The sequence below is a fragment of the Salvelinus namaycush genome, chromosome 6 (genome assembly GCF_016432855.1).
Source record: "Salvelinus namaycush isolate Seneca chromosome 6, SaNama_1.0, whole genome shotgun sequence".
NCBI lineage: Eukaryota > Metazoa > Chordata > Actinopteri > Salmoniformes > Salmonidae > Salvelinus > Salvelinus namaycush.
Window position 1 is genome coordinate 14,154,267 of NC_052312.1, and position 20,784 is coordinate 14,175,050.

The following is a 20,784-nucleotide window of genomic DNA, read 5'->3' on the forward strand; positions in this document are numbered from 1 at the left end:
TTGAATTTACCGCAGGTGGACTCCATTCAAGTTGTAGAAACATCTCAAGGATGATAAATGGAAACAGGATGCACCTGAGCTCAATTTCAAGTCTCATAGCAATGGGTCTGAATACCTATGTAAATAAGGTATCTATTATTTGTAATAGTGAGCAAAACAAAAATAGCTGTTTTTGCTTTGTCATTATGGGGTATTGTGTGTAGATTGCTGAGAATTGTTATTTATTTAATCAATTTTAGAATAAGGCTGTAACCTAACAAAATGTGGGAAAAGTCAAGGGGTCTGAATACAATCCCGAAGCTACTCTATGTACCTCCCTGACCCTTCACCAAATGCAAACACATTCAGGGCCGTCTGATTGGTCCAGAAACCTTGGTGCCTTGCAAAATAAAAGTTGAATTACTTGTTAAAGGCTTTGGCAAGTATACGACGTGTAACACAATAATCAAATAAAAACATATTTATTATTATAGTCAACATTTACAAAACAGTTACAAAACCATATGATCCTACCCCATCTTTCATTGAACACTGATACTTGAACTACATGAAAAAGGGCAATATTCAGAAGCTTTAGTTTCACATTTTATATAATAACGTAACAGTCTTAGTAACACTTGCGGAGTGATATGAAAAACTACACTTGAGGTCCCAATGGCTTGGCGCTACATACAGTCAACAGTATGATTAAGTTTACAGAATGTTTAATCTCGGTTACCCAGAAGTAAAATTATTGTGAAAGTTTGTCACTTCCTGTCCACGAGAGATTATACAATGTTTAACATCAATATTGTGGGATAGGGGGCAGTATTTTCACATCCGGATGAAAAGCTAGGATATGCATATAATATATTTGGTTAGAAAACACTCTAAAGTTTCTAAAACGGTTAAAATAATGTCTGTGAGTATAACAGAACTGATTTGGCAGGTGAAACCCCGAGGACAAACCATCCAGGCGGGAAAAAAATTGAGGTCATAGTATTTCCCAATGGTTTTCTATTATTTAATAGGAACCTGGTTGCAGTTCATATGGCTTCCACTAGATGTCAACAGTCTTTAGAAATTGGTTGTTGTTTTTCTTTTGAGAAATGAAGAAGTAGGGCTGTTCATTGTAAGGGTCACTCCAAGTGGACTCTATTGTTTGGTGCGCGTGAACTGGAACGCGCTTCACATTGTTTTTATCCGTTATTGGAAACAGTTTATCCCGTCTTTAATTTTATCGATTATTTACGTTTTAGGATACCAGAGGTTGGATTAGGAACGTTGTTTGGACCAAGTTTACAGATAACTTATTAGATACTTTGTAGTCATGTTGGGCGAGTTGGAACCGGAATTTATCGAACAAAAACAACAATTTGTGATGTTTCTGGGACATTTTCGAGTGCCAACAGAAGAAGATCTTCAAAGGTAAGGCATGAATTATATCGCTATTTCTGACTTCTGTGTCGCCACCTGCCTGGTTGAAAATGATTTTAATGTGTTTGTATGCGGGGCGCTGTCCTCAGATAATCACATGGTCTGCTTTCGCCGTAAAGCCTTTTCAAAATCTGATTAACAAGAAGTTAAGCTTTATTTTGATGTATTACACGTATATTTTCGTGAATTTTGAATCTTGACATTTCTGTAGTTTGAATTTGACGCTCTGCAATTTCACTGGATGTTGTCAAATCGATCCCGCTAAAGGGATTGGCGCGTGAAGGGATCACTAACAGGTTAGACAACTGCTACTAGGTAAAGAGAAAATCATTGTCTATGACAGAAACATACTGCACGATTGGTACATGATTGTATCATCCATCTCTATCGGCCCATGGCTCATGAGTGGTGGGATGGCATTGGTTGAATGGTCTGAGCCTGTATCCATGACGGGAACCATACTTGGCATGCCCACCTCTCTGGAAGGGGGCACTGCCAGCACCCCAAACTCCACCTCGAAGCTCCCCTTTGCCTCTCCATTCTCACGACATATCAGCACCTCATACTCCCCGAACCGGACCAGGGCCTTATTCGGCAGCTCTGCCCTCTCCAGGTACCCCAACTCCGACCCGTTGACCATCACGTGTCCCTTCTGGCTCAGGTTCTGCACAGAGAACAGCATGTCGGGGCTGTTGGCGGTGAGGTAGGCCTGCAAGGCCAGCTGCTTGCGGGAGACCCGTGGGTCGGCCAGGGCAAAGGTGCAGCCGTGGGCGTCCCGGCCCAGCCTCAGAGGGTCCTCGGCTGGGTGCTTGTGCCTGGCGTCCAGGGGCAGCAGGCGGTAAAGAGCCTTAGAGGCCTGCTGGGGGTGGTAGAGCTGGATCTGGAGGCAGGTCATCAGCTCCTCTGTTTCCATGGTGTGAGACAGCTCCATGACGGGTGTTATGATCGCTTATGCAATTGAAAGGATGCTGACTTTCAGTTTCAATTGGTCTGAAAGAAAAACAGAATTATTAAATTGACAACTTTTTGTTATTCTGGCACTAAATAAGTCTTATTACTAGAAATAGAATAACAGCTCAGACAGAGGGTACTGAAATTAAAAACATTTCATTCTATTGCACAATTCCATAGGGAGAAATGTCAGGGTATTTCCATAAAGCAGTAGAAAATCTCTTGTTTTGTCAACACTTTTAGTTCTCATTTTAAGGAAGACTTGTCAGAATTGCATCATCATTCCACACACCCAGCCTCAGTCAGCATTTCCTCTAAAACTTTCACTGGATTAAAGTAATTTCACTGTGCTATGAATGTAGCCTGCCCTTTTGCCTTTAAGTAGAAATTGTGCACCAATGTTGAATTTTTAAAGCATGTTATATTAAATGAAGTGCTCTTTACTATAGACGACATGGAAAACAAATGTTTGAATAAAGACTTGCTAAAGTGCCAATATTCAGCATTTTGACATGTTCCACTGCATTCTCTACTCTTAGAAAAAAAGGTGCTATATAGAACCTAAAAGGGTTATTTGGCTGTCCCCACAGGAGAACCCTTTGTAGACCCCTTTTTGGTTCCAGGTAGAACCCATTTGAGTTCCAGGTAGAACCCTTTACACAGAGAGTTCTACATGGAACCCAAAATAGTTATACCTGGAACCAAAAAGGGTTATTCTATGGTGACAGCCGAAGAACCCTTTTGGAACCCACTTAACCACAACATTTATCCATGTTTAAACCATCATTGGCTAGGTTTCCATCCAATTGGCGACATATTTTAAAGCAAATATTATAAAATCTGCATAAAGAAAATATTGTTTGTGAATTTTCCCACTAAAAATACTTATTGCAGATAAAAAAAATCAGTGCTTGATGACAGTGTAACCGTGTTGCTTTACGTCCCTCTCCGGTTACAATAGCACACACAACATTTACTTTGTAGCTTTTTTTTTTTTCATGTACCGAATAAAAATCTAAAGTTCAATGTGGTTCCATTACATTTTCAACTCTATCGATAGTTTTGTCACAACAACTGTTATGTTAAATGAAATATGCTTACTCTCGTCTTGACATGTATGCTCTAGCCAACAGCTCGCAGATACAGTGCACGTTGCCTGTGCGGGTAAAATACATGATGAGATTATTATGGACAAGAGCGAGAATATTAGTATTTGTCATACAGCAGTCAAGCATTGATCATCATGTCACCAGAATAAGACCCTCGATATTTATTGGAAATGGAAAGGAGCAACAAACTCATCACCGTGCACATTCAACACCCTGTGAAATCCATCCTAATTTATTTAATCTGTAGTTCAATAAACTGGATGGTTTCCCGAATCGTAATGGGAGGACCACACAACATATCATCGCGTGACTCCCAAGTTTACGTCGATATGATGGTTATTATATCAATATTTGCTCATAAAGGCGTTTCCACTGTCATTTCTCGAATAATAATTGTTACTGTCACAAAAAGTTCCCACATGGGGATTTATGGGTGATTTAAAATGAAGTCGTCAACTTTATCTGGCACTTAATAGGCACTCAGAACGCGACTTCCATGGTTGTAGAATTATGGGCGATATCAGGTCCGCCGTGGCCATTATTTCTCATTATTTCTCCCAAAAAATAGTCGTCCGAAGTTCAGTCTACCATATTATAGTCATTTTAACAATATGACAATATAATTCGTTGAAATAAAACGTTTTTCTTTATATATATATATATATATATATATATATATATATTTTGAAGTTACACTACTCAAAAGACACCTAATTACTCCGCCAGTTTAGGAAACAGTTTTTCACAAAAGACAGTCTACTATATTGTCAGAAGTGAAGAACATGTTCGATCTGCAACATTCTTGTACACATGTTTTTCTAAAGCTCTAATAACATGACTAGACTCGTCTAAGATTTTACTGATATTGAAATGTCATGACATTCAATCAAACAACAAAACCATTCTGAATGTTCACTTCCAAACTTGCTAGGCTATATCTTACCTGTAAAATGAGGTAGTTGTAGCAATTGTACACGCAGCGTCTGCAAAGATCAGGCTACATACAGTAAATATGCGGTCTCTGACTGTTGACTTGCTTACTTGAACAGGTACAACAACTATTGCCTGCCTACTGGCGCACCAACTTTTGTGCGAACTATAATGGGTGTCGGAGGATAGTAACAAAGATATGTTCTACCTATGATAGTAAAACAGAGTTTCTAAACCATACTGTACTCTAAACCATACTGTACTGTGTTAGTACTGCCCAGAGCAAAACAACAGGAAGGGGATTACCGTTGCGTCAGCAAGCACGCGCTCAACCATTCATGGTTTTTGACTAGATGGGATACAGTTTTTGTCAGATTTGACTTTTTGTAACAGGTTAGGAGAATTTATGCAACAGTTTATGAGAATTAACGTAGCAGGTTAGAATAATTAGATTAAGGTTTGGAAAAGGGTTAGTGTTAGCTAAAATGAACAAAAGGTCAACATTTGACGTTCATTTGACAAAAGCTGTATACCTTCTAGCCTTGACCATATTACATCGCACCACCATTGACAGTGAATTGCTGCTTGCCTTGGGAAATTCCAGAATTCCCCAATAGCGCTATCTCTTCAGGGAACGTCTGTTTATGCTTTCAATTTTGCAGGCTCCATGCAACTTCCTTACGACTTTCAGTAACCCCATACGGAAAAGTAATATATGGCCTTATATATCAGCAAGGGAAGATTCTGAAAATGACAACTCTCAATGGGAAGAAAATCACAGGTCATATCCCTGGAGCTTTGGATAGGCTGAGGATGGTCGTTTCTGGGGTTCCACCATAGATTATATAAAATAAAATGTAGAGGGGGACATAGTGGTTGAAGCCAAAAGGCTGTTCAGTAAGAAAGAGAGGCAGAGAAGTGAAAGCCTGTCAGTGTTATTCATGTTTGAGAAGGTTGAACCAAAGAAAGAACAGATGGGCTTCCTGGCTTTCACTGTTAAAGAGTTTCTCCCACCTCCATTAAGGTGTTTTAAATGCCAAAGAATGGGACATGTAGCAGCTCTGTGCAAAGGAAAGAAAAGATGTGCCAAGTGTGTAGGGGAACATGATTATGTTGAATGTGGAAACAATGTCAAGGTTAAATGTTGTAAATGTGTATGTGTGTGTGTGTGTGTGTGTGTGTGTGTGGTGGTGGTGGGGGGGGGGGGGGGGGGGGGGGGGGGGGACGACGACGACGACACAGTACAGCAGTTGGTGGATGCCAGGTGCAGAAAGAGGCTAGAGAGGCCCAAAGATATAAAATCACTCATAATGTCTCTTATGCAGAGGCTTCAAGGCAGATTGGTTTAACTATTAGGCAGAATGATGGCGATAATAGGGCTACTCCTGGAATAAGTGGACCTACTGTAAGAAATGTTACTTATGTTGGTCCAGACACGGATAGGATACCTGTTCAGAAATCTTGCGCTCACAAATATATGTTGTTTCAAAGGACACCTTAATAGTTAATCAGATTGACTTTTTTAGCCTTCATTGGAAAGGTTATCAACCTGCCCGCGTTTGTGGAAAGAAGAACTGCCAAGTTGAAGATTGTGGAAGCAGCTACAGAGGTTTTAGGAGTAACAGATATTACTGTCGCCATGATTGTTGATCTGTTGACTCCTAATAATATTAATGATGGAATGTCTCAGTATGATTTATAATTAGCGTTATGGTTTTTGTTATCCTTCAGTGTAATGCAATAAGCCTTTTTTCTGGTCAGGAGTTTAACAAATATGTAATAGATTTAGAGATCAAACCTGAAGTGATATGTGTTCTAGAAACATGGCTTTTACATCTTGATTTTATTATTCCTGGTTATTGCTCAATCAGATCTGATAGATCAACTGGACAGGGTGGTGGGTGTGTTAAGTTCATAAGAGAAGGTCTTGCATATCGTAATTTAACTGTGCCATCTGAATATGAATGTGCGATGGTGGAAATCTACATTGCAGGTAGTAATATTAAGTGACACAATTTTTACAACCCTTGTCGTCAACTATCTGTAGCGATGTTTCATGAAATATCAGGAAAATTGGGCACTAGAGAGATATGGTTCGCCGACTTTACTGCACATAGTAGTTTATTGGGAAGCACACATACAGATGCTAATGGTACTATTGTGGAAGATATGAGCATTAGTATGTCTTAACAGTGGATGTGGTACAAGAGTTGATGTTGTTAGAGGGGTTACATCCTGCCTGGACCTCACAATGGCTTCTAACTCTATTGTATTTATGTATGAATGGAATATAATGAATGTGTCACGCCCTGATCTGTTTCACCTGTCCTTGTGCTTGTCTCTATCCCCCTCCAGGTGTGGCCCATCTTCCCCATTATCCCCTGGGTACTTATACCTGGGTTCTCTGTTTGTCTGTTGCCAGTTCGTCTTGTTTGTTCAAGTCAACCAGCGTTTTGTCTCAGCTCCTGCTTTTCCCCAGTCTCTCTTTTTCTCACCCTCCTGGTTTTGACCCTTGCCTGTCCTGACTGAGCCTGCCTGCTGTCCTGTGCCTTTGCCCCTACTCTGGATTACCGACCTCTGCCTGACCAGACCCTGGGCCTGCCTGGCGCCCTGTACCTCGGGCCCCACTACTCTGGATTATCGATCCCTGCCTGCCTTGACCTGTCGTTTGCCTGCCCCTGTTTTAGCAATAAACATTGTTACTTCAACACAGTCTGCACTTGGGTCTTACCTGAAACCTGATAGAATGATTCTACTGTTGGAAGTGATCATTTCCCGATTTCATACACCATGAACCTTGATGTTACTATTCCAGATAGGGTAACATTCAGAAGATGGTGCTTTCAAAAAGCAGACTGGGAAAAGTTTGGTGATCATTGCTTAAAGTCTGTTGGACAGTTGATGTATGTGCTGCCTCTGACCTCTCTGATTTTGAGTGCTGCAAATTTATATGTGCCAGTGAGTGAAGTGGGTGAGAAAAGGAAGGTGGCTCCTTGGTGGACTGAAGAGGGCACTGCAGCTATTTAAATGTCCTCTGGTCTGATGAAACAACAAGAGAACTGTTGGCCATAATGACCATTGTTATGTTTAGAGGAAAAAGGGGGAGGCTTGCAAGCCGAAGAACACCATCCCAACCGTGAAGCATGGGGGTGGCAGCATCATGTTGTGGGGGTGCTTTGCTGCAGGAGGGACTGGTGCACTTCACAAATAGATGGCATCATGAGGAAGGGAAGTTATGTGGATATATTGAAGCAACCTCTCAAGACATCAGTCAGGAAGTTAAAGCTTGGTCGCAAATGGGTCTTCCAAATGGACAATGACCCCAAGCATGCTTCCAAAGTTGTGGCAAAATGGCTTAAGGACAACAAAGTCAAGGTATTGGAGTGGCCATCACAAAGCCTTGACCTCAACCCTACAGAACATTTTGTGGGTAGAACTGAAAAAGCGTGTGCGAGCAAGGAGGCCTACATTCCTGACTCAGTTACACCAGCTCTGTCAGGAGGAATGGGCCAAAATTCACCCAACTTATCGTGGGAAGCTTGTGGAAGGCTACCTGAAACATTTGACCCAAGTTAAACAATTTAAAGGCAATGCTACCAAATACTAATTGAGTGTGTGTAAACTTCTGACCCACTGGGAAAGTGATGAAAGACATAAGCTGAAATAAATCACTCTCTACTATTATTCGGAAAATAAAGTGGTGATCCTAACTGAACTAAGACAGGGAATTTTTACTAGGATTAAATGTCAGGAATTGTTTAAAACTGAGATTAAATGTATTTGGCTAAGGTGTATGTAAACTTCCGACTTCAGCTGTATACTGCAGCCTATACTGTAAATAGTTGTAGTGGTTTTTACAGCTGTACTACTTGAATACTTGGATTTAAAAGTGTATAGTCCTAATAAACTTTTTCCCTGATATGTCATGCACTCATAATAAAATAATTAAAACCATAATCTTGTTTCTTCACTCTGGTTTGATAGTGTCCTTTCCAAACAATGGTACTGTACATAATGTTGGAAGGCTATCTAGGCCAAACTACAGATAATCTATCTTTTTCTATAAACCAACATATAGCCATCATCATATGACTGGTGATGAAAAAGTATGAACATGTAATGCACTCACTACTGTAAATCGCTCTGGATAAGAGTACGCTAAATGACTAAAATGTTAAAAAAAAAATGTGAATGATGATATCCCTTCTTTGCCTGTAGTCTGTTCCCTTTGTGAAAGCTTACTGCCCTCTGCTGGATAGGTGGTGTACACACAGATCAAGGAAGTCAAGACATCACCGTAGAGCAGGGTTTCCCAAACTCGGTCCTGGCCAGCCCAGATTCCCAATCACCGAACCTCATAACTAGCTACCAAGAAGCCATTTCAGGCTATCAATCATGTTAGAGTAGCTAGCTTGTCTAACGATCTTAGCTGGCATGCCTGCTGACAAGGTTGGTAGACTTTAGAAAAGCAAGCAATAACTAAATATACTGAATAAGACTCACATTCCTTTCAATCTTTTACCCAGATGTTAACAGAGACGCAGAGAAGTATGCTTAGATATGCAGAAAAACAGACCGTTTAAAAAAAAACATAGAATTAAGCATAATGATTATGGCTCTAGATTGCAGGAAAAACTGTTTAATGTGTTTGAAAAATTCAATAATGTACGGACGGGGGACTAGCCCCCTTACGGACTACCCCCAGACATTCTCACATACTTTGTGCGCCCTCAGATTTTTTTGGGTGCATGACGCCCCTGGTCACATGTGAATGACCACACAAAATGGCAGGAGCCATTTAAGTAGAAACACGAATCACCAGTAAAAGAGTCTTACCCTGTAATGATATAGAACATTTCTTCCTTCTCATTCAGATGTGGAGGACAACGATGGCGATCAAACTCAAGATGTTGGACACAATTAAAGCTAGGAGTTTGGGGTTTAAAGGAAGTTGTTGATATTCTTTCTTAGAAACACAGGTATACATGTCAAATTTTGTAAGCTTCGTCTTCGACCCTTTTACAATTCAGAGTTGCATCAGCAAATTTATTTTAGAGTTTGATTTGTCTTGAATTATGACAGATCAGAGATGAATTATTAAATTATACAATTTAAATTTAGAGGTTCAAAGCAAAATACCTTCAATGTCCAGCTTTGACCAGTTTCCAAACAGGATCTTCCCACAAAGCCACAGGACAGTAGTAAGTCCCAGCATCAGAGAGGCTGAGGTTCCTCTTGGGGAGGTTGTAGACACATTGATCACTCCTATTTTCATGTGTGTAAATTATTCTGGATGGGATTCTCCTGGGTTCTCCTGAACAGGTCTCAGTGTGTATTATACAGTTCAGAGTCTCCTGGCTGGACTGACTAAGACATAGACTGCTGAGTAAGATGCTGGTTCCTGGAATCTGCACCTTTTTATAACACAGTAAAACCAAGGTTCTCATAATTATTTTTGTTTTAATATAACCACTTAAAAGAGCCTGATAGTCACATGATAATACATATATTTGTTACTTACCCTAATGCAAAAGAAACACACCCTTTCCGAAGATCATGGCATCAATCTCGTGTGGCACAGTAACACATCCCCATATCTGATGGTCTGGCGTCTTCAATAGTCAGCACAAAACTAGCTCCACTTTCCTTGCTACAAACCAGGTGCTGTTGTTAAACTCCCCATAGAATGTTGGAGTGAATGTAAAGCGATAGTATGCAGACTGGAGCTTGTCCCACTGTCATCTTGACCCAGTTGAAGTAACTTGCTTCGGTTTCTGAGAAGAAACATTCCAAATCAACTGTGTATACAGAGATGAATGCATTTAGGACATTAGACTGTCTGATGGTAGTAGACCACCCTTTAGAAAGGATAAAAACAAAGATTTATATGACTTGAATATCTTCACGTGTTTTTTACTCTCTTCTCATCCCTCTATTCTGTCAGCATTTTCTAATGCAGTTAGTTTTCATACATATGGATTCCTTAAACCTACCTGTACTAAAGGTCAGCAAAAAAAATAAACATAGTTGGGTCATTGTATAATTCCACCTCCGATGACGGCATCTTCTCATGCGTAGACTAGTCGTCCTGTGTTACAGATGGGAGTGAGAGTCAAGAGGTTAAAATGTTTTTACTTAAATACTTTACACAACTGCTCATAAAAGGTATTAGTAGCATTAACATTATCATAAACATTATTCATTGATATCACAACTGCTTTCTCTAGCAGTTTAATTCAAGAATCTTGGACATTGTGGCAAATAATTTTACATCAGACAGAATACTATTGGTGCACTTAATTTTATATATATATGTGTATATATTAGACTGTTGAATGTGTACACTAAAGATTGCTTTTACGTTTACATATTTCTGATGGATCTCAAAATTACCAATATAGGACCTGACCAGCAGGGGGAAGCTTGCTCTGTACTTCCTCATACCTACTTTCACTACATCTCTATAGTGCTCACACAAAGAGATTGTATCTATACGATTTGTATATCCTCTCAATACTTTCTCAAGTTATCAAAAGCATTCTGATAGATATCAGGCATCAAATGTGATAAAGTATTTTGTTTCCTTTGTCAGATGAATATCGTTACAACATCAGGTTCTGGTCTGCATAATAACATGTGGTGTGAGTGTGGTTCGGAAAGAAGTTTTGGTGTGATGGTTGGGGCTGAGACCTTGGTTGCATCCAAAATGACACCATATTCCCTATATAGTGCACTGCCTTTGGCCAGAGGCACTTCTTTTGAGCAGGGCCCACAGGGTGCCATTTCAGAAGCACACTTGTCATTTGGTTGATGCTGTAGGTAGTGTGACAAACCTCTTCAAGGTTAGGAGAGTTTGTCAGAAATCTAGCAGGAGACCGTCACCAAAATCACCCCAGAATGAGAGTTCTTTCGAATAGGACAGTACCTGTATGTTGGTTTCTATGTCCTAGTCCATCCAGGCCTCAGGCGTGATAGGAGGCGCACAATTATAAGCATCATTGTAAATAAGAATTTGTACTGACTTGCCTAGTTAAATAAAGGTTAATTAAAAAAACAAAAAAATGATTGGTACACAACCTTCACCACAGTGTTCTCCACTCAATATAAAATATGTTTATAGATGTGCTGTTGTTTATTTGATGTATTGCTATAATAAATGTTCAATATAATAAGTAATAAACTTGAGTTCTTACTGATTTGTCTAGTGGTAAAGACTGACTTCAAAGAGACCTCATTCAAGTCCTTCATCCCCCACTCAGTCTAACTGCTGCTCTCTCTGTCTCCACAACAACCCCCCGCCTGGCCATCTAGAGGTGTGAATACCCAGCCAGCCTACAAGTAGAGGCTGGTAAGTGCTTTACAGCTGAAAGGGACTTGGGACCAGCAGCACACTCTTATGTAGAGGGCGAGTTTTAGGTACAGTTATTGTAAATAACGTGTACATTTATTCATATATTTTTTACTTTGTGTTTGTAGTGTCTTCACTTATGACATTAGATCAGTGTTGGCTGCTAACTTGGCCCTTATCTTAAATATTTCACTTCTGTGTTTAGAGACATTGTATCAGCATTTTTGTCTGGTCTCCTGTTAGTACATTTTATGTAGGGAAGCTAATGATCCATAATGTTTGACATTCCTGGGAGTGTGTAAACTTGTATTTTTTATTAGCATAGAATTTTTGTATGTTTTCTATATAGTTATGTTCTTGAAAATGTATCAATTTACCAATTTGGCCACTTGGTTACATTTGGGCAAATTGTGAAGGACACCTGGGTGACTTCATACTAAATGTCATGTAGCTTGCTCATTCTTCAAGTTATCAGTACAACACAAATACAAAAAAAGGTAGTTTTTTCTTTGTATTTTCTTCTACCAGAGCTATTGTGTTATATTCTCCTACATTCATTTCACATTTCCACAAACTTCAAAGTGTTTCCTTTCAAATGGTACCAAGAATATGCATATCCTTGCTTCAGGGCCTAAGCTACAGGCAGTTAGATTTGGGTATGCCATTTTAGGCGAAAATTGAAAAAATGATGCTGATCCCTAATAAGTTTTAAAACAGTTACAGAATTGTCTGCCTGCCATAGGAATGGATCAACAACACTGTAGTTACTCCACAATACTAACCTAATTGACAGAGTGAAAAGAGGAAGCCTGTACAGAATAAAATATGACATAACATGCATCATGTTTGCAGCAAGGCACTAAAGTAATACCGCAAAAAATGTGGCAAAGCAATTCACTTTTTTTCCTGAATACAAAGTGTAAATGGAATGGAGCTAAGCACAGGTAAAATCCTAGAGGAAAACCTGGTTCAGTCTGCTTTCCACCAGACACTGGTAGATTAATTCACCTTTCAGCAGGACAATAACCTAAAACACAAGGTCAAATCTACACTGGAGTTATTTAACAAGAAGAGAGTGAATGTTCCTGTTTTGACTTAAATCGGCTTGAATATCTATGGCAAGACCTGAAAATGGGTGTCTAGCAATGATCAACAACCAATTTGACAGAGTTTGAAGGATTTCGAAAAGAATAATGGGCAAAACTTGCACAATCCAGGTGTGGAAAGCTCTTAGAGACTTACCCAGAAAGACTCACAGCTGTAATTGCTGCCAAAGGTGATTCTAACATGTTTTGATTCAGGGGTTGAATACTTATCTCATCAAGTTATGTTAGTGTTTCGTTTTAATGAATGTTTTACACGTTACAATGTGTCTTCCACTTTGACATTAAAATAGTATCTTGTGTCGATCGTTGACAAAAAATGACAATTCAATCAATTTGAATCCCAATTTGTACCACAACAAAATGTTGAAAAAGGGGTGTGAATACTTTCTGAAGGCACTGTATAAGGAATAGGGTGCCATTTAGGATGCAGACCTTGTTTGATTGATGTTATAGGTAGATAACGGGTTTGTCAGGTAAGTGTTAACAAGGCGTTGATTAGTGGCAATATGAAACTATGGACAGAAAGTGTTGAAGGTCAAATAAGGTCAAAATGATTGGTTGTTGGTTATCAGAATCCCTGTGTCCAGAAAAAATACAGATATCCTAAAAGTGCATGTTGACCAAAGTTACCACACGGCTTATCACAGGCCCTAGGAGCACAATTAGCAACATCATTATCTAGTATGCAAATCAAACTGCCTTGGTAACAAACCATAACAAATATAACGCAATGTCTCAGAAAAGATGAGGTGTGATCTCAAAAGCACCTAAGAAAAAATGCCAAATGTTGATGCCACATTTGTGATGGCTTGATGTCTGATTGTTTTGTTGTTCAGTGGAAACTTCTGACCACAAAGATGTATGTGTTTTTTCTTCCATCTCGGTTCACACCAGCAAGGTGACACTGACCACAGTTCGAGGATGTTGGGTCTGCAGCGAATGCATGAGATGAGTCTGCTGAGAGTATTGACATCTGCCTCGGCACATTCAACATTAGAGCAGTAGGCCTATTGGTAATAGATCCATTCCCTATGCATGCAAACACGTCATGGATGCACTATGGTTGAAGTAGGCCTACAAGTGTTAAAGATGTGGAATAAAACCCATTAAATGTGTGGTTATTTTACTAAACAGCAGATGGCGGTGTACAGGTGTCCCAAACCCCAGGTGTCCACCATACATACCATTGTACATCATGCGTTCAAATAAATCAAACCATAAAAATTGTGATAACAGCAGATAATGTTTTGAAATATCTGTCTGTCTGTCTGTCTGTCTGTCTGTCTGTCTGTCTGTCTGTCTGTCTGTCTGTCTGTCTGTCTGTCTGTCTGTCTGTCTGTCTGTCTGTCTGTCTGTCTGTCTGTCTGTCTGTCTGTCTGTCTGTCTCTGTCTGTCTGTGTCTGTCTTCCAGCGGTTCAGGTTGCTTGACTTCAGCAGAGAAAGCGTGTTTACCACAGTGTATATTAACTTGGCCTGTCAGTGTCACCATTATACACACAACATAAAATTAAATAATTTTATACAAACAATATGTATTTTATTGTTTATTTCACCTTCAAGATACATTACAAGTATTATGTGTTTGGTCAAAGGGGACCCAGTTTTGTTGCAGTTTGCATCCTAAATCGTATTTATACAGAATTAGAGATATTCACCCATGTCTATGTCATCTTTAATTTCAAAAGATGGTAAAAGTTTAGGAATCAATTCTAAATAATCGTTTTTAAGAGGGATTGCTATCTTTCTGTCAAGACTATAAGAGACCCAGTGATGTTCACCTCAGCAGGTCTCACTCTACACTGAGCTGCTACTTTCTGTCACTCACACCACAGGAAGTGATGCTCCCCTCCTCTATTTAAAAGAAAAAATAATATATATATATTAAACTTTATTTAACTAGGCAAGTCAGTTAAGAACAAATTCTTATTTACAATGACGGCCTACCAAGAGGCAAAAGGCCTCCTGCGGGGACGAGGGCTGGGATTAAAAATGAATGTAGGACAAAACACACATCATGACAAGAGAGACACCACAACACTACATAAAGATAGACTTAAGACAACAACACAGCGTGGTAGCAACACAACATGACGACAACACGGTAGCGATTCCCAACATGGCAGCACCCCAACACGGTAGCAGCACCACTAGCCCCAACCATAGCTGCTGTCTCAAGAGGATTTTTGAGTACTTGGAATAGAAAGCAATAGTAATGGCGTCTTTTTTGAAGTCACTAACGGAGGCTAACTCCGCCGTGGATCGTTGGTCAAAGTTTATGGGGAAATTAATGGGGTTTGGTAAGTTTTTTGGGATAAACGCTGCAAATAAGGTCTGTGGTTAACACAGGTTTAGGAAATCTTATACGTTTTGTTCTGTGAGATCATCTTCATTAGTTTACGTCACTTTAAGAATTTTGAAGCATTTATGTAACCAAAAAAGCACATAAAGGCTTCATAATTCATAAAGGTCATGTTAACTGACTGAACAAAACATATAAGATCTCCTAAGCCTGTGTTAACCTCAGACCTTATTGTCGTTGTTTATCCAAAAAACTCTCCAAAAACCCCATTCATTTCCCCATAGGCTTTGACCAACGAGCCATGGCTAACTCATTTCTGTTTTTAGGACTAAAAGCTGGCGAGCTCTATTGGGGTACAGAGCACCACAACAACAATCAGTAAATTCTATATTACAAGGGGAAAAAGTATTCTAAAGATTATATTCGTTCTTCATCAGTGCTACACTGATATCAACATTAAAACATTTGACATTATCTTGTGGCAGCATAAACAACATGTGGCTCCATCTCCATCATTTGACCTTTAGGTGTCTTCTTATTTCTGGACCTCTTCTGACGGAAACTCAGTGCTGCGTAGTTCAGAGAGTCTGGGTCCTGATCCGGATCCTGTAGAAAACATATAATAAGACTACACATATCAAGAAAATCTCAACAAAACACACAATTATAATCAAGTACTGTTAATGTACGAAAACAAGTAAATATGACCGTTTCTATTACCTGGCTATTTTGTGGCTGCAGTTGAGCCCCGATATCTGAATAAGAACATAATTATTTGGGTCAGGACACAAACAGTTATTTAAACATAAATGTTACTCTGTGTTACCGTACAGACATTTGGTCAGAGAGAAATATCCTGTGCATGTGGTTTTCTCACAATTTATCATCTTAAAATCTGACACATGCGCCTTGCTGAAAACGTTTATGGTCCTCCATTGTACCTGTGTTGTGTGTTTTTGAGTCTCGTCTGATCTTGAGGACCAGGATGATGATGATTATCAGTAGAACAGCAGTCACAACACCCAGGATCACAACCAGGGGAAGGAGGTACATGGTTCCATCATCATCCTCTCCTAGGTATATGTCATCACCCTCTCCTACTGGACTGATTGTTCCATTACACTCTCCTAATACATGAAATGGAATCAAATCAGTCTGTGACAGAGCAAAACATGTTTGCGCTTTTGATTTAAAAAAAATCATGGCTTTGAATCTGCATGAGAAAGACAGAGAAACTCATTATATTTAGATGACTCTGGTGTTTCCTCACCTCCATTGTGCCCTGTAACATTGAGGTTAGTAAGAATAGAGAAGTATTTTGTTTTCAAAATTATAATGCTAAAAAATATGTCCATCAATGGTTTGCCTTTGTTTCATGTTAACTCCTGATTAGGTTGATGAACATTTTCAAATGTATCAAAAGCCAGATAAATAGTTGAAAACGTACCTTTAATTTTTAGAACTGTTGCGTTGACAAAGAACATGTGGCTATGTGGATACGATCCACAGAAATACAGACCACAGTCAGCTATTTCCACTTTTGTGATTTTCAGAAAGATAGTGGTGTGGTTGCTGAACATTTCAAAATGGCTCCTTTGAAAACCATTGTGGAGATCAGGTGTTGAATTAAAGCCGTACATAGACGAGATACACACAGGCTCTGATCCGTTGACTTGCTTGAACCAGGCTGTGTGTCCCACAACCGTTGTAACATTGGAGCACTGCAAGGTGATGGTATCCCCAATACGGACCATCATAGTCTGAGACTGAAAAACCAACACAGAGACCAAAGCTGAAATACAAAGAACAAAGTCCTATGTTAATGACTATAATCGGTGATATTACATTTACATGTTAGAAAAAAGTGGTGCACTAAACGTTATCATGCAATGCACTCTGATCTGCTCATCTTTGGTTCTAGAAAGGATGATACAATCAATTTTAGTCTCGATGTTTATTAACAGTAGCTTACTTACTCAATCCATAGAGCAGTAGAGCTTGTAGGAAGGTTCTGGCCATTCTGTTTGTAGATCTATTCTGCTCTGTCTGGCTGAGAATCAGAAAACACCTCTTAATTCACCCTGAGATCACAGTGAGGTCAAAATGTAGTTCATTGGTAGGGGGCGTAGTAGTTGGTATTGGACTACAATGTCTATTTACAGGAAGCAGAAGTGACACTTACATAAAGTGCATTAACAAAGTATTAAGACCCTTTCCCTTTTTCCACATTTTATTACATTACAGCCTTATTCTAAAATGGATTATTCATTCTTTCCCCTCATCAATCTACCCCATACCCCATAATGACAAAGCAAAAACAGTTTTTTGGACATTCTTGCAAATGTATTTCAAATCTAAAACAGAAATACCTCATTTACATAAGTATTCAGACCCCTTGCTATGAGACTTGAAATTGAGCTCAGGTGCATCCTGTTTCCACTGATCATCCTTGAGATGTTTCTACAACTTGATTGGAGTCCACCTTCAAATCAAATCAATCAAATTCTATTGGTCCCATACACATGGTTAGCAGATGTTAATGCGAGTGTAGCGAAATGCTTGTGCTTCTAGTTCTGACAGTGCAGTAATATCTAACAAGTAATCTAACAATTCCCTAACAACAACCTAATACACACACATCTAAAGGGGTGAATGAGAATATGTACATATAAATATATGGATGAGCGATGGCCGAGCGGCATAGGCAAGGTGCAATAGATGGTGTAAAATACAGTATATACATGTGATATGAGTAATGTAAGATATGTAAACATTATTAAAGTGCCATTATTTAAAGTGGCATTGTTTAAAGTGACTAGTGATCCATTTATTAAAGTGTCCAGTGATTGGGTCTCAATGTAGGCAGCAGCCTCTCTGAGTTAGTGATTGCTGTTTTGCAGTCTGATGGCTGTTTTTCAATCTCTCAGTCCCAGCTTTGATGCACCGGTACTGACCTCGCCTTCTGGATGATAGCGGTGTGAACAGGCAGTGGCTTGGGTGGTTGCCTTCCTGTGACATCGGGTGCTGTAGGTGTCATGGAGGGCAGGTAGTTTGACCCTGGTGATGCGTTGTTCAGACCGCACCACCCTCTGGAGAGCCTTGCGGTTGAGGGCGGAGCAGTTGCAGTACCAGGCTAAGATACAGCCCGACAAGGATGCTCTCGATTGTGCATTTGTAAAAGTTTGTAAGGGTTTTGGGTGACCAAAAGCCAAATTTCTTCAGCCCCCTGAGGTTGAAGAGGCGCTGTTGCGCCTTCTTCATCACACTTCTTCATCACACAATGAGTTCACTTACAAATCAGAGCTTGACCACTATAAATAGGCCACAAGTAAACATTTGGTTTGGACAACAATGGTGGCCAATGTTGGACAGAGAATAAGAGGGGTGAGAACTAGAGGAGGACGAGGAGGAGGAAGAGGAGGACGATGAGGAGGAGGAGAAGGAAGAGGTGAAGTAGAACGGGGGAGAAGGAGAGGATGGGGAAACTGCTATGCCCTGCACTCGGAAAAAGCAAAAGTGTTTTTCATTTATACTATCAGTGCGTAGTTGGTGTTTCGTGTGCTTATTGAAATGATGGTTTGTGTGTACTGTACTGACGCAAAAACAACATTTTTTTAAAGAGTTTGAAGAGTTTTGCATGAATTGTTTGCTTTTGCAAGAGATGTATAATGTTTTGCCGGTTTGGTGTAAGGGTTTGCTGTTAAGTGTGTAGAGTTTTGCAAAAATAGCCTATAGTTTCAAAGATAGTGCCTAAGCAATCAGAAAAATCTGTAATGCAGGCCGCCATTGTAAATAAGAATTTGTTCTTAACTGACTTGTCCAGTTAAATAAAGGTTAAATAAAAAATACAAATATAATGTTTTTTTTTTTAAAGCATTATCTCTTGCTGCTGTCATTCAGTCTGATGTTTGGAAGACCTTCATCCCTGGAAAAACAGTTAAGTTAGAACGCTTCATTTCGGGAGGGCTTACCACAGTCTACTGCTACTAACTGTGTAAGCTCACAGTTGAACAAGCTCCAATGTTAATGCTAATTCTTTATGCTTCCTCCAACACTCTATTGGGAGTTCAATAACCTCGGTTTGCTGCGGGGAAGAGCGGGAACCTTTTTGTGAGGACCATTTCAGATGCCATGGTGTCAGACGTGGGGATATATTACTGTAGTGAACGCGATTATGACACCAGAACTTTCGGAAATGGCATATTTCTGATTCATGAGGGTATTTCAGAAGTTCAATTACGTGGCCTTGTCAGAATCTTTGTTTATGATAATCTTATAATGAATATTTAATTAGATTTTTTTATTCAGTAGTACCTTTCTGTTTTTATGTGCATTGAACAGTGCAGATACCAGGACCCAGCATGTTGTTCAGCAGGCTGTGTCTGAGTCAGTCCAGCCAGGCGACTCTGTGACTCTGAACTGTACAATACACACTGAGACCTGTGCAGGAGAACACAGTGTCTATTGGTTCAGACATGGCTCAGGAGAATCCCATCCAGGAATTATTTACCACCATGGAGACTGGAGTGATCAGTGTGAGAAGAGACCTGAGGCTGGGTCTCCCACACAGAGTTGTGTCTACAACCTCCCCAAGAGGAACCTCAGCCTCTCTGATGCTGGGACTTACTACTAGGCAGTGACATCATGTGGGGAGATACTGTTTGGGAACGGGACCACGTTGGACTTTGAGGGTGGTGACTTTGCTGCCCAGATGGGAATCCTGGTCCTTCTCTCCATCATAAGAAATGGAGTTCTCCTCTTCTGTCTCATCATTTGCATCCTCCTCTACAACACAAATACATAGATAAAGCAAAGGGCAAAGTCAATAGAGGGGAATATGTCTTCCTAGCATATATTACCTAGGATATTGCTTGTAGGTTTTTTTTTATATGCTTTTGCCAAATCCCTGTGTATGCACGAATAAGCATGAATAAATAGCATTGTAAACTGCAATTGTAAAGCTGCCACGGTCATCCCCCTTTTCAAAGGGGGAGACACTCTAGACCCAAACTGCTACAGACCTATATCTATTCTACCCTGCCTTTCTAAGGTATTTGAAAGCCAAGTTAACAAACAGATTACCGACCATTTCGAATCTCCCCGTACCTTCTCCGCTATGCAATCTGGTTTCAGAGCTGGTCATGGGTGCACCTCAGCCACACTCAAGGTCCTAAATGATATCATAATCGCCATCAATAAGAGACATTACTGTGCAGCCGTATTCATCGACCTGGCTAAGGCTTTCGACTCTGTCAATCACAACATTCTTATTGGCATACTCGACATCCTTGGTTTCTCAATTGATTGGCTCGCTTGGTTCACCAACTACTTCTCCGATAGAGTTCAGTATGTCAAATTGGAGGTCCTGTTGTCCAGACCTCTGGCAGTCTCTATGAGGGTGCCACAGGGGTCAAGTCTCGGGCCAACTCTCTTCTCTGTATACATCAATGATGTCGCTCTCGCTGCTGGTGATTCTTTGATCCACCTCTACGCAGACGACACCATTTTGTATACCTCTGGCCCTTCGTTGGACACTGTGTTAACTAACCTCCAGATGAGCTTCAATGACATACAACTCTCCTTCCGTGGCCTCCAACTGCTCTTAAATGCAAGTAAAACTAAATG

General features: G+C 40.0%; 1 protein-coding gene and 2 pseudogenes across 2 annotated transcripts; 1 reads left to right on the top strand and 2 right to left on the bottom strand.

Annotated features, from left to right (window-relative positions):
- Window positions 1-1,485: 1,485 nt before the first annotated feature.
- On the bottom strand, window positions 1,486-4,703 carry LOC120049665 (TRAF-interacting protein with FHA domain-containing protein A-like). 2 transcript variants are annotated; one of them, XM_038996009.1, is made up of 3 exons: window positions 4,420-4,703; window positions 3,469-3,523; window positions 1,486-2,406 (listed from the first exon to the last, which is right to left on the bottom strand). In XM_038996009.1, the coding sequence occupies exon 3, from the start codon at window positions 2,345-2,347 to the stop codon at window positions 1,751-1,753; it is 597 nt and encodes a 198-aa protein (XP_038851937.1). In that variant the 5' UTR covers window positions 2,348-2,406; window positions 3,469-3,523; window positions 4,420-4,703; the 3' UTR covers window positions 1,486-1,750. The 2 variants fall into 2 exon arrangements, with proteins under 2 accessions (XP_038851937.1, XP_038851938.1); XM_038996010.1 differs by lacking the exon at window positions 3,469-3,523.
- Window positions 3,465-16,643, bottom strand: LOC120049498 (annotated as a pseudogene).
- A 1,867-nt stretch (window positions 16,644-18,510) lies between these two features.
- LOC120049499 lies at window positions 18,511-19,963 on the top strand (annotated as a pseudogene).
- The last annotated feature ends 821 nt before the right edge of the window (window positions 19,964-20,784 follow it).